At 38.2% G+C, this 14910-nt stretch overlaps 1 protein-coding gene across 1 annotated transcript in view; it reads right to left on the bottom strand.

Moving 5' to 3' along the window:
• Nucleotides 1–2719: 2719 nt before the first annotated feature.
• ZFP1 (ZFP1 zinc finger protein) overlaps nucleotides 2720–14910 on the bottom strand; it is a 36067-nt gene continuing 23876 nt past the window's right edge. Inside the window, exons 3-4 of the mRNA XM_065899266.1 lie at nucleotides 5428–5554; nucleotides 2720–3801 (exon numbers count right to left, since the gene is read on the bottom strand). Coding sequence (XP_065755338.1) covers nucleotides 2720–3801; nucleotides 5428–5554 — 1209 coding nt within the window. The remainder of the gene's footprint in view (nucleotides 3802–5427; nucleotides 5555–14910) is intronic.

Below are 14910 nucleotides of genomic sequence, written 5' to 3'. Positions count from 1 at the left end.
GCATTTGTTATTTGCTAATTTAGAGTAATGATAACCTTGGCATTCCCTGCATGTTTTTCATTGGTTTTTCTGTCTTTACTAGTCTTTTTTTTTTATTTCTATGCTTCTGTCAAAATTATGTGTTTTTTTTTAACATCTTTATTGGGGTATAATTGCTTTACAATGGTGTTTACTAGTTTTTTTTTTTTTTTGTATTAAAGGTTCCATCATGTCAACAAGGAATGTCAAATATGTGTTTTAGTTGAGAACCCAGGCTCAAGACTACAACACAGCCATGAAAGCTGGAGCAGAACACAGCAGCCGGCCACCGTACAGAGTAAGGGAACTGCTTTATGTCATGCTATGTTAACTCATGTTAGTTAACTGTGTCCACTTAAATGGGTTATGTTGGTATTCCAGAATAAACAAATGTTAGAGACTAAGGAATGCATGAAAAATTTTCCATTGAAATTAATGTTAATTATATTTTTGACTTTGGAGAATTCTATTCTCCAGGCCCATAAAATCGTATACAAATACACATAAACACAACATTTTTAGATTTTTATTTTACAAAATTTGGTGTACACACACACACACACACACACACACACACACACACACACAGGCACGCACACACACTTTTTCTCTCCCCCCTCCCCCCATCTGTCTTGGTGGCATTTGCCCCTAAACGCTCTTTCCTATGGAATACTGTCCAGCTGTGGTATATCTTTACCACAGTTTATTCAATCATTCCCTTACTGATGGTCATTCACATTGTTTCCTTTTTTGTCCTTACCAAAAAATACAATATACATTGATAAACACATAGTCTTAGGTACTGGCACGTTATTTTTTTTCTTAGTGATGGATTCCCAGAAGTGAGTCTGCTGGGTTGAAGAGTACAGTTGGCCCTTGAATAACATAGGGGTTAACGGCACGGATCTTCAGTGTAGTCGAAAACCCAAGTATAAAGTCAGTCCTCCGTATCCAAGGTTCTGCATCTACAGATTCAACCAACCACGGATTGTGCAGGACTGCAGCATTTACTGAAAACAATCCGTGTATAAGCAGACCTGGGCATATTAAACTGGTGCTGTTCAAGAGCCAACTGCATGTGTGTTCTTAACGTTAGAAGACAGTCAATTATTTCCAAGGAGGTTGTCACAATTTGTATTTCTAACAGCAGTGTAGGAAGTTAACCTCTTCCCTTGCTTCCTTGCCATTACTATAGATAAGATGACAATTTAGAAAGACAAAGACTTACTGAACTACGGATATTCTGATAAATTTGTTCAGAAAAATCATTCACATTCATATACAGTCATAGCACATCAATAATCTTCAAAAACAAAAGAAAAAAAGGCCAGTTACAGTGGCCATTTACAATTCTAATGCATGATTTGTGATGGATAAGGACAGGAACTGGTGAATTTGAAATCAAGCCTAAAATGGAATCTCTGAGTTATGCAAAAATAAGAATTTTTTTAAGGTTAATAATATATGGGGAGATCACTAAAGTCTAATTTATGAAGTGTTTGTGAGCCTTTAAAGCAAAGTTGTAACTTACACTAAGTCAGGTTCCAAAGGGAATGCTTTTGGTTGATGATAGTGAAATTCATGGAAGAAATGCCTCCTTTAAACAGAATTCTGGAAAAATTTATTTCTAAAGTGGACTAAGCACATGGAAAATTTAAAAAGCAATATAAGACATTTATTGACAGTTTCTTAAATTATTTTTCCTCTAAAGTCTCTGAAACGTAACACTTGAACTACATATGCATCCTATTTTTTGCAAGACAATTTATAAAATATTAAGAGAAATAGCGAAACACCCAAAAATACATGTAGTTTCTGGGTTATACAATATTTTGGTAAGACATGCATTTGCATTTGTATGTAAATATCCCAGTGGAAAATAACAAGAGCATGATGGGTGTGGCTATTCTTTACACAGCCCATTTATTCCGTGGTGCACACTGAGTGATAGAACCCACATCTGCTGCCTTTCACTCTCTTCAGTCTCTCTTAATTATCTCACACTTGCATATTTATGTCAATAATACTTCTAGGAAATCTTCAGCAAACCCAAAAGGTTAAAACTTCAACAACATTGTCTTCTGTTGACTGAAGAGGCAGCTCAATAACAATGGTCATACCAACTTATATATGCCAGCAAGGAGGAGGAGAAAACATATGCTACATGCTGTGGAAATCTGTTATGTGTTTCATTTGGAATGCAGACAGGATTGTAAAGGTACTGAAAAACACATGTTCAGTATGGAAAATCATGTTTGATGTGTCCTAATTTGATTATCAAGACAAGAATTCCAAACTCTTAGTGTCTGTTAAATTCACATGTGCAGATCTAAAATACAGGGTTTTTTTTGGTGGCATATTCTCGCACATAACCACTGAACTCCTAGGGTACTGTCTCTAGCTCCTTTATGCTGCCTGCTGCCCAGAATATTTCATTATTGAATGAATTATTCAAGATTTTAAAAAACTCACTGTAATACAGCCAAGTACGTCTATTTACAATTGGATATATTCTGATATGTATTCTTTAGTTGGGTATCATATACCTAACTATCAGTACAATATTGTTCTTAGGGGACCTCATTTTTACACACTTTGGGTTGACAGATTGTATCTCAGTATGAGTTCCCATGTTCCTTCAGCACCTCTGCAAGGTTTCTCCCTATTGGAAGGGTTCTCACAGTACAACCTGGCTGCAGTCTCAGGGTTTATCCCCGGTATGAACCCTCTGATGGACACTGAGTCGGGACTTCCTGCTGAAGGCCTTCCCACATTCAGAACATTCATATGGTTTCTCTCCTGTGTGGATTCGCAAATGTAATCTAAGAGTTGACCTCTGGCTGAATGTTTTGCCGCATTCAGTACATTCATAGGGTTTTTCTCCGGTATGAGTTCTCATATGTATAATGAGTTGTGAGTTCTGGATAAAGGATTTTCCACATTCACTGCACTCATAGCGTTTCTCCCCTGTGTGAATTTTCTGGTGTATAATGAGGTTTGATTTCTTGAAGAAGGTTTTGGCGCATTCATTACACTCATAGGGTCGTTCTCCAGTATGAATCCTCTGGTGTGTAGTAAGTTCAAATTTCTGGGCAAAGGTCTTGCCACATTCACTGCATTCGTAGGGCTTCTTCTCCATATGTGCTCGCTGGTGTACAATGAGGTTTGACTGGTGGGTGAAAGCTTTTCCACATTCAAGACATTCAAAGGGTTTCTCCCCAGTATGAATTCTCTGATGTTTAATGAGGTTTGCCTTATGGGAGAAGGTTTTCTTACACACGTTACATTCATAAGGTTTTTCTCCAGTATGTATTCTCTTATGACTAATAAGGAGTGATTTAAATGAGAATGCCTTGTCACAATAATTACAGATAAAAGGTTGCACCAAAGTTCTGATTTTCTGGTGTTTAAAAATGCCTTCTTTATGGCTGAAGGCTTTCCCACTTCTATTATATTCGGAGTATTCCACTCCAGTATGGGTTTTCTCTTGCTTCAGATAGAGGAGTGCTTTTCCAAATCCATTACAGTCGTCGTCTTTCTTTCTTATATAGCTTCTATCGCTAGTAAGTAAGTCTGAATTATATCTCAAAGTTTTTTCATATAAGTCATACTTATAGGGTACTTGTCTTAAAGAAACAAAGTCTGTGCTAAGATTAAATGTTTTTCCAAAGAGATTATCTCTTTCTTCAATTGGGGTTTGGTTCTTAAAGATTATAAATGGCCTTGCCTGCTCATCTGGGTTTCTGTGGTCCCTCTCCATCTGGTCATCAGCTTTCCATACCTCTAGGAAAGAGCACATGAAATACTCTGTCAACCCTTTCACCACAATGTTACGGAATGTGAAGACTCCACAAATGTTCCATTGTAGGGCTACCTCTTTAGTTTGGGACTCAGTCTTCCAGTATAAAAAAGTCCCCAGTTCCAAGTGCTCCTAGCTCTTAAACTCTGAAAGAAAAAGACAAAGCCTGTGGCAAAATGGGCACAAATAGCACTGCCAGATTACAAAACGGCCTTAAAAGTGGGTGAAGGGAAATAAATAAAAACAAATGATGTAAGAAGGCTGGCGATTCCAGAGACAAAGGCTATTTGGTGTCCTCAAGGACACCAGTTGGTACAGACCAAGAAAATAAGGAGATGTTAAGGGAAAAAACCCAGGCAGATCTAAGTTGAGCAGCCAACACTGAGACTCTGAATTACTGTGGTCGGATGGCCACCTCACCTACATGCTCGAGGCTCCTTCCCCTTTTCTCTCCTCCTTTCATCTGCACCAATAACGTCCTAAAGGCAACCTTTCTCACAGGTTTGCAGAGAGAACCCTATGCAGAGCTCCAAATCTCCCAAGTAGGACTTTTCCAAGTGGAAGGCAAAATCCAGAAATTCATAGATTCTGTAGGAAATATAAAATGGATCTAAGATATTTTTGACAGAATTGCTCACTGCTACTGCGGGTTGCACTACTTTTTCTATCGAAGTTGTTGGAGAGAGAAAGTGTTTCCATCACTGTATCCTGTATTTCTCCTTTTCATGTGTTTAATTTCTTCCTCAAACCATTCTCGTCCCTGCTTTTATTTGAAGGAATCTTAAGGATCAAATTTACCCGGCCTCAAGCTATGCTTTAAGAACTTTACTCTGATCTCTGTATTACTGCTTATTCCTGACTCTTGTGATCCTGCTGCCATTTGTGTCACTCTTGTACTGAAAAGTTTGTATTTTCCTTGAGGCTACTAAACCAATTCCCATGACCTAAAATATAGAAGTCACCATTCAGGCTAAGTGAGAATACTAATGAAAGAGGAACTAATCACAGAACAAAGGTTTAAAACATGTTAGGCAAGAATCAAGGCTTGAGTGTGAGAGGTGAATAGCTATAGAAATTAAACAGGAAAAACATTAAGCAGCAAGAGGCTGATATCTGGAGGTATGACTCAGGATATGAGGTGCACAAGTCATCTGTTCTCAGCTACCTCGAAAGCTTTAGGGAATTGAAAAATAGATTCCTAAAAAATATTTCAAAGATACCAACCCATTCATAATCTCTAGGATATTACTTCCACTGGCTTCTATCTGATTCTCCTTCCGACCTTCCACATCTTCCCTAGAAAGTTGTGAACTGGAAATTCTAACTCTGGTATCCATAACTCTTCTCACTGATCCAACATGAAAATCTGGTTTGATAATATCAGAGAACTTGATAATGGAACACAGCTCCTAACTGCTTGGACTTCAGAAAGCCTGAAAATAAAGAAGGTAGAACTTCAGAGTCTGCACTCTCTCTCAGCTTAAATACATGAAGCTTGACACCAAAACCATTTAGCAATTCAGAATCTTATAATTGTTGGTAACTGAGAAAGGACCTAAACACTACTAGGCAACATTGAACTACGAACTACACCTGAAAGCTGTCCTTACCCACTGATAGTAAGTTGCTGTAATTCTCCAGCATCACGTCCATGTAGAGGATCCTCTGGGAGGGGTCCAGTTGCTCCCATTCCTCCTGGGTGAAGTCCACAGTCACATCCGTAAATGACACTGATCCCTGAAATGGCATATTGCTATTCATTCTGAAATGATCAGCATTTGGTGATGCAGGAAGGACATATGAAAACTTACTCTTACCATGTTGTAAAAGAACCATTCATTTAAAAAAACTTACATGTGATACCAACTGTTTTGTCATGTCTCCAAAAAATATTTTTATAAATAGTTAAAGCATTTATTCAGATTCCCCTATATCTCTGGTGCTGTCATATTAAGCAGGTATTTAAGATTACTAAAACATTGTTTCTCCTCTGAAAATGTACATATGAAGACAGTTACATAAACATTATTATGCAGTATTTAATGTTACCAGTTAGTGGTGATGCTCATATAGGTATTATTTTTGTGGTCTCAAACTAGACAATATTAAAGAGTTAATTAAAGCTTTGAATATTTAAAGGCAGAAGATGAAATTCCAATTATAAGATAAAATATCAGGCATAAATAAAGATCGCTCTACCATATCCAAGCCATAAAAAGGGTAGAAAAGCAAAAACAAACAAGTGAGACTACATCAAACTAAAAAGCTTTTGCACAGCAAAGGAAACAACACAATGAAAAGGCAAAACCTACCAAATGGGAGAAAATATTTGCAAATCATGTATCTGCTAAGGGGTTAATATATAGCAAAGAAAAAAAAAAACCCAATCCAATTAAAAAATGGGCAGAGGAGGGCTTCCCTGGTGGCGCAGTGGTTGAGAGTCCGCCTGCCGATGCAGGGGACAGGGGTTCGTGCCCCAGGCTGGGAAGATCCCACATGCCGCGGAGCGGCTGGGCCCGTGAGCCATGGCCGAGCCTGCGCGTCTGGAGCCTGTGCTCCGCAATGGGAAAGGCCACAACAGTGAGAGGCCCGTGTACTGCAAAAAAAAAAAAAAAGGCAGAGGAGATAAATAGACATTTTTCCTAAGAAGACATACAAATGGCCAACAGGTACAGGAGGTGTTCAAAATCACTAATTACTAGGGAAATACAAATCAAAACCACAGTGAAATAATATCGCCACACCTGTAAGAAAGGCTATTATAAAAAAAGACAGTTACAACTATTTACACATCACTTATATTGTACTAGGTACTTTAAGTAATCTAGAGATAATTTAAAGTATAAGGGAGGATGTATATGGGTTATATGCAAATACTATGCCTTTTATGTAAGGGACTTGAGTATCTGCATATTTTGGTATCCATGGGGGGCCCTGGAACCAACGCCCCTAGGATACTAAAGGATGGCTATCCTCATGTTCATTTCAGCATTATTTACAGAAGTCACATATGGAAACAACCTAAGTATCCACGGATGGAATATTCAGCCATAAAAAAGAAGGGAGTCTTGCTATTTGCAACAACATGGATGGACCTTGAGGGAATTATGCTATATGAAATAAGTCAGACGGAGAAAGACAAAAACCATATGATCTCAATCTATGTAGAATCTAAAAAAAAGAAAAACAAGCACATAGATACAGAGAACAGATTGGTGGTTGCCAGAGGCTAGAGAGTGGAGGTAGGAGAAATGCATGAAAGGGGCCATAAGGTACAAACTTTCAGTTACAAAGTCAGTCATGTAATGTACAGTATGAGGACTGTAGTTAATAATACTGTATTGCAGATTTGAAAGTTGCTAACATCTTGAAAGTTATCATAAAAAAAATTATAACTGGTGATGATGGATGTTAACTAGACTTATTGTGGTGATCACTTCACAGTACACACAAATATCAAATAACGTACAACTGAAACTAAAAATGTTATGTCAATTATACCTCAATAAAAAATAGTTAAAAGTTAAGTCTATTACTTTTAATAAAAAAAATATCCACAGCAGCAGTTTACGTAAGAGCCCTAAACTGGAAAAACAAACATTCATCAATAGATTAATTTCTCGTGGTACATTAAAACAATCAGTACTATAAAGCAATGAAAAGGAACTAATTCCAGCTACAGAGGGAAGATTTCACAAGAGTTTCAAGAATGCTGGCTAATTTTTGTTTCTTGGTCTGAATGTATATATGACACTTTTCACTACAGTAAACAATCCACATGGAACAAAAGACATGCTGAAGCATATAAATATGAAGAGTCATGAGCTAGAAAACCAAGACTGTAATAAAAACCAAGAAGAGTTATAAGGAAAAAAATAGAAGACCATTTGATAACTTTCAAAAATCATCTACATTCACTTGGCCACAGGATAAGTATAATAAGAACTTTTGCATCGCTGCCAGACCAACAAGGGTTAATAAACCTGTGGCACATCATTTTGGCTCAAGTTACAATGATTTAGAAATGACCCTACCATCAAGTATGAAAATATTATGTATTTTTTCTCACAATGCTGTTTTCCATACTCTATACAAACAAAAAACCTCCAAAAATTAGAGATAAAACACAATTCTGATAGTATAGGACTAAAAGGGATGTCAAACATGACTGTCCTCAAAGAATTACTTTTGTCAATGACAGATGCAGTTTTGATGTGGAATCAATTTGGTGTTCGGAGCACAAATCCTATGGCCACGAGTAGAGGTGTATTTAGTGTATTTGACACCCAGAGCAGACCTCGACATTTCAAACTGTTAAACGTCTAAAATCTTCACCTACGAATTTAATTCTGAGTACAAGAATCCTCTTTAACCTATTAACATTCCCTGTCTACTGAATCCATGTAACTGTCCTCTTCAGTTATGACCTCCAGTTCCTTAACCGCTCCTTTTTCCAAATACCTCCAAAATCTACATTACGCTTGTCACCATCTTTAAAATGCATACCCCAGTGACTTCCCACCATCTCCCACTCATAACTCGTAGCCTCAGGGAAAGTCACAGAAAGTAAGAAAAAAATGAGATAAAGGTCTGAGCACTACAAATGACCTAGTTATATTGCACAAATTTTCAGGTAACCCAATAGTATTATTTTATGACATCTTATAGGAATCTTTAGCCACATGGCATGGGAGCAGAGAATGCCAGTGGTGGGTCATCTATGCCTGAGATCAATGATATTGAGGTCAACAATCATGGAGTCAAGATTTTCCCAGTAGTAAATATTTATTCCCACTTTCAGATCACTTCTGAAATTATAGCTTTAAAAATAGGAACACTAGGAAATTTCCCAGGGACTAAATTAAGGACACAAGACCCAAGACCACTCTTCACCCTTATAGGCAAGCTATAGAACCCCTCAAGTCTTATCTTTGCTTCCTCTTTCCACTGCCACCCCAGCTATTACAAAAGCTTCCTAACTCTTATTTCCTGTCTCCTCTCATTCTCATCTACTCCACATTATAAAGCTAACGTGATTTTTCTAAAGTATAGCTCTACTCATACAATTACCTTGATTAGAAACATCATCCATTATGTCTTGAAATAAACTATGACTGCCTAGCATTCAACACCATTCAAATTCCTCTTCCATCCCTCTCTCCCCTGACTCCCCTCTCTATGCACAGATCCTCCCACTTAGGTCACATCACAGATCACTTAGATGTGATCTTCCATAATTTGAGTCCCTACTCTCTTTTAAACCTGGAGTACTTTATTTGTATGTCTCTTGTGGCATATATTTCACTCTGCTTTCTTTTTTCTTTCCTTTTTAAAAAAATGTGCCCTATTTCTTTTACTCTCCCCATTAGATGTTATGATTTTTTAGACCAGAAATTGTATCTCTGTATTTCTGTTAGCACAAAATACATGAGTACAAGTTAGGGACTCAAATAAAATAAAATAAAACAAAAAGAATTCTAATCGGGGACTTCCCTGTTGGCGCAGTGGTTAAGAATCCGCCTGCCAGTGCAGGGGACACGGGTTTGAGCCCTGGTCCGGGAAGATCCCACATGTTGTGGAGCAACTAAGCCTGAGTACCATAACTACTGAGCCTGCGCTCTAGAGCCCGTGAGCCACAAATACTGAGCCCGCGTGTCACAACTACTGAAGCCCACGTGCCTAGAGCCTATGCTCTGCAACAAGAGAAGCCACCGCAATGAGAAGCCTGCGCACCACAACAAAGAGGAGCCCCTGCTCACCGCAACTAGAGAAAGCCTGCGTGTAGCAACAAAGACCCAACACAGCCAAAAATAAATAAATAAATTTATAAAAAACAAAAAACAATGCTAACTGAATGGTGCTCAGTATTCAAATTTTTCTCCCTCTATTTTCTTGCTTCCTGAAGAGCCATGCCACAGAATTCCTATAGCAACATCCTAAGTAGCTAGCTAAAATAATAGAGCATCTGAACTGTACTCAGATTATGCAAGAAAATGTGGTAATACCTGGTAAATCCTAGAATGTGGCTTATTTTCCTGAGATGTCATGCATGCCCTAGTATGCTTGTCTCGTCATTAAAAATGCTTTTTATTGTTTGTAATCTACATTACAAACAATAACAACAATTGGGAATACAACTGATTCCCAGATCAATTCTGGCTGAACTTGTTCTTGACAATTTATTTGCATTTTGGTATTGGTCTTATTAGTGGTAATTTAGCTCTTCAGCATCCAGGATATGGTCACTCTATTCATGGAGTAAGTATAAGTAAAATCATCACTACATCGTCAGTACAATGTAAGTAGAGGCACAATGTGACTCATCATCACAGAGGCATAAGTCATGGGCTAAATAACCTTCACAAAAGAAAGGAACAGCACAGCCATAAAACTGAGTAGAAAAAAAAAAATCTTAGAAAATATATATAATTGGATTTAACAGCAGGTTAGATTCAACTGAAGAGATGATTAGTAAACCTGATGATAGGTCAGTGAGAAATATCCAGACTGAAATAGAAAAAGAACAAAGGATGGAAAACACATCAAAATGCCTAAGAGGTACGTGGCACAAAGTAAAGGTCTAATATACTTGCAACTGGAGCCCCAGTAAGAGAAGCAAGATGCAACAGAAACATATTTGAAGAGATAATGGCTGAGAACTTTCTGGAAGAGCTCACATCAGACTATAGAATACCTCTAACCCCAGGAATAAATATAAAGAAAACCACATTTAGGCACATCATAAAAAAACTAACAATCTCAGAAGAAAAAAATACATTGTTTTCTGTTGTTTCAATACAAACACTGGAAGCCAGAAAGTAACAGAATACCCTCAAAGCGCTCATAATACTAGAATGTGAGTTGGTAAATATTTTCTATACAGGGCCAATTAGTAAATATTTTAGGTTTTGTAGACAGTATGTAGCCTCAACTACAACTAATCAAGTTGGCTGTTTTACCACGAAAGCAGGCACAGACAATATGTAAACAAATGGACATGGCTGTGTTCCAATAAAACTTGATCTAGGGACACTGAGATTTGAAAACATTTCATAAAAGATTAAGACCTTCAGAGAAGTTTAAAAACAACAAAAACCAAAACATACTTTTTATAAGAGACAAACTTAAATAACACAAAGCTTGAAAATAAAAGGCATTGTAATGGCTAGCCCAGGAACATCACTAATTAGTTAAAACAAAATTCTAAAAATATGTATATACCATGATCCTCAAATTCTACTTAATGAATATAAAAATATCAGAAAAGAGAACTGGCTACCTCTAAAGTGAGGACACTGGCTTTAATAGTCAAAAAGATTTTAGCATTGAATGAGGTGACCAAATACCAGCAGTGACAGCATGCTAGGAGGGCAGAACCATGATACAGTGAGAGAGAGTAAGTGACAGAATTCATGTATGAATTGTGTAACAAACAGGAAAAAACATATTATGTGTGGAGGCAAATAAGCCAAGATGATAAATATTGACTACTGGATGGTGTAACTGGTTGATAGTTATTAGACTGAACTGTATTGCAAGTGATGACATTCAACTATTTGGACATACAAAAATGGCAATTTCATATAGCTCAACCTAATATGCTTTTATCTGTATTTCTGTGCATTTTCATACTTAACAGAATCAAACCAAACATAGGTAAGTGACAAACTTCCTTGGAGCTCAACCCAAAGAAAATGGTAAGAAAAAATAAAAAATAATAAAAAGAAAGAAAAATAAAAATATTTTATGAATTACTAGGCAAACAGGAAGAGAAATCAGAAAAATTTAGAACCCTGGGAAAAAGGAGAAAAGCCTGTAAGTTTCAGGAGAGAACTGAACAGGTCACATTCTGATAAATAGACAGGACTTTGTACTTGTTGAAATACAACACCAAAAAGCAATGACTTCAAAATTCTGAAAGAAGAAAACAACAAAAGCTGGGCAAATAAATAAAAGAGTTTGCAGGTACTGGAAAGCAACCACTGCAGGGCTACAATTATTGAAAAGATGGGTGAGCATGAAGGGAACTAAACATTCACACCAATGATAAAAGTGCTGAAAGGCAAAAATGATCAGTCTTGAGTTTTATATCCAGCAAAATGTCCCTAAAGATATTTTCTAGACTATGGCACAGAGAAATAGATATTAAGCAGAAAGTGACAGTATTGCTACATGGAATAAATAAAAATTGGATTTGGGTCTGCAAAACAACTGGGATTTGGGGGCAGAGTAATGGAGATAGGAAGCCATAGAGAAGGGGCTCTAAAATTCTGCATAAAAATTCACCTCAGGGCTTCCCTGGTGGCGCAGCGGTTGAGAGTCCGCCTGCCGATGCAGGGGATACGGGTTCGTGCCCCGGTCCGGGAAGATCCCACATGCCACGGAGCGGCTGGGCCTGTGAGCCATGGCCGCAGAGCCTGCGTACCTGGAGCCTGTGCTCTGCAACGGGAAGAGGCCACAACGAGAGGCCCGCGTACCACAAAAAAAAAAAAAAATTCACCTCAGATCTTTGGCTGGCTCCTAACATGTGCAGGTGGAAGGCAAGCCTCCAGGAGAACTAGCAGAGTATAGCAGTTTTGTTCCACCAGATAGTTAAGTTATTGTCAGAATAAAACTTTACATTCTTTAGAGGGAATTATGCACCATACAACATGTCCAACACACAAAAATTACTAGACATGCAAAAAAATCAAAAAGCAATTAAAAGACAAAAAACCAAGAAATAGTCAAGAACAGACACAGTGGTAATTCATGTATTAGAGTTAGCATAAAAAGAGTTCAGATTAACTGTACAGTAATATGTTAATATAGAAAAAAGATAATGCAGTGAAAATATGGAAATATTTCAACAAAAAACTGGGATCTACAAAAAGAAAGCAAATGGACACTGTAGCACTGCAAAATGTAGTTTTTAACTGAAATTAAAAACTCATTGTATAGTCTTAAGAGTAGACTAGACCCAGCAGAAGATAAGAATTGTGAATTTGAAGACAGGTAAATAGAAGATATTCAAACTGAAGCAGAAGAGAAAAAAATGGGGGGAAAGACAAAGCATTAACAAGATGTGAAGCATGGCCAAAAAAGTCTAATGCACCATTCCTTAAAATGCTAAAAGGAAAAACAAAAAAGGATAATGTGTAGTCCCAGAAGAAGAGGAAAAAACAATGGGACAGAAACAATATTTGAAGAAATAATAGCTGAGAATATTCCAAATTTGATAAAAGGCAATGACCACAAATCTAAGAAACTCAGTAAAGCCCAAGCAGGATAAATACAAAGAAAATTATACCTAAATACATCACATTCAAACTGCTGAGTGTCTGAGAAAGAGTATCTTAAAAGAAGCCAGAGGGGGACTTCCCTGGCAGTCCAGTGGTTAAGACTCTGTGCTTCCACTGCAGGGGGGTGCAGGTTCGATCCCTGGCCAGGGAACTAACATCCTGCATGCTGCACAGCGTGGCCAAAAGAAAGAAGAAAAAAAAAGACGCACTTCCTTTAGGGAAGAACAATAAAAATGAAGAATTATTTCTTAATGGAAACCACACATGTGAGACAGAAATGGAATTCATGTTTAAAGTACTGAAACAAAAATTAACCCTAGAATTCTATGCCCAGGGAAAATACTTTTCAAAATAAAGGCATACACAGATAAACAAAAGCTTTAAGAATTCACTGCAGTATACTGATTTCTGCTCTTGGATTGTAGTGAGGTGGTATAATCCTAATTTGAGGTGATTATTACAGTATAGAAACTGTAATCCCTAGAGAAACCATTTTCTTAAAAAAAGAAACACACAAAGGAAAAAAGACACATATAGGACAGATGAAAAACAAACAGCAAGATGACAGACTTAAATCCAACTGTATAATGAACTTAATTACAGACAAAATAATAAGTCAATTAAAAGACGGTCAGGCTGGATAAAAACTATGACCCAACTATATGTTACTTAGAGGTAAGAAACACACTATAAATATAAGAACACAAATAGGTTGAAGCAAAAAAAAATGGAAAAGATATACCATGAAAATGCTAATCATAAAAAGGTAGATATACAGCCTGTGACTCTAGAGGCAGGGATGCCTGGACAAGATGGTGGAGTAGAAGGACCTGACCTCACCTCCTTTCACGGAAACACCAAAATCACAACTAACTGCTGAACAACCACTGACAAAAAAGGACTGGAACCTACCAAAAAAGATATTCTACTTCCAAAGACAAAGAAGAAGCTGCAATGAGACAGTAGGGGGGGGTGCATTCCTGATACAATCAAATCCCATAGCTGCCAGGTGGGTGACCCACAAATTGGAAAATATATTCACAAAGATTCTCCCACAGGAGTGAGAGTTCTGAGTCCCATGACAGGGTCCCCGGTCTGGGGGTCTGGATTGGGAGGAGGAGCCCTGAGAGCATCTGGTTTTGAAGGCCAGTGGGGCTTGATTGCTGGAAATCCACAGGACTGGGGGAAGCAGAAATATCACTCTTGGAGGGCACACACAAGGTTTCGTGTGCACACCAGGACCTGGGGAAAAAGCAGTGACTTCATAAGAGCCTCAGAGACCTACTTGCTGGTCTTGGAGAGTCTCCTGGGGAGGTGGGGGGCAGCTGTGGCTCACTGCAAGGACAAGGACACTGGGGTGGAGAAACTGAGGAGTATTCATTGGCGTGAGCTGTCTTGGAGGCCAACATTTTGACACCAAGACCTGGCCCCACCAGACAGCCCAAAGGCTGCAGTGCTGGGACACCACAGGACAACCAACCAACAGGGTGGGAACACAGCCCCATCCATCAGCAGTCAGGCTGCTTAAAGTTTTCTAAACCCACAGCCGCCTATAGACATGCCCCTTCCCACCAGACAGATAAGACCCAGCCCCACCCACCAGTGGGAAGGCACCAGACCCTCCCAACAGGAAGCTTGCACAAGCCTCTTAGACCAGCCTCATCCACCAGGGGGCAGACATCAGAAACAAGAGGAGCTATAATCCTGCAGGCTGTGCAATGCAAAAATAGAAAGTTAAAGAAAACAAGATGGCAGAGAAATATGGTCCAGAAGAAGGAACAAGATAAAAAAGAACAACTAAGTGAAGTGGAG

This window comes from Phocoena phocoena, chromosome 20 (assembly GCF_963924675.1).
Source record: "Phocoena phocoena chromosome 20, mPhoPho1.1, whole genome shotgun sequence".
Classification (NCBI taxonomy): domain Eukaryota; kingdom Metazoa; phylum Chordata; class Mammalia; order Artiodactyla; family Phocoenidae; genus Phocoena; species Phocoena phocoena.
Note: the sequence above shows the minus strand (reverse complement) of the source record. Positions and strands in the feature narration are given on the sequence as shown.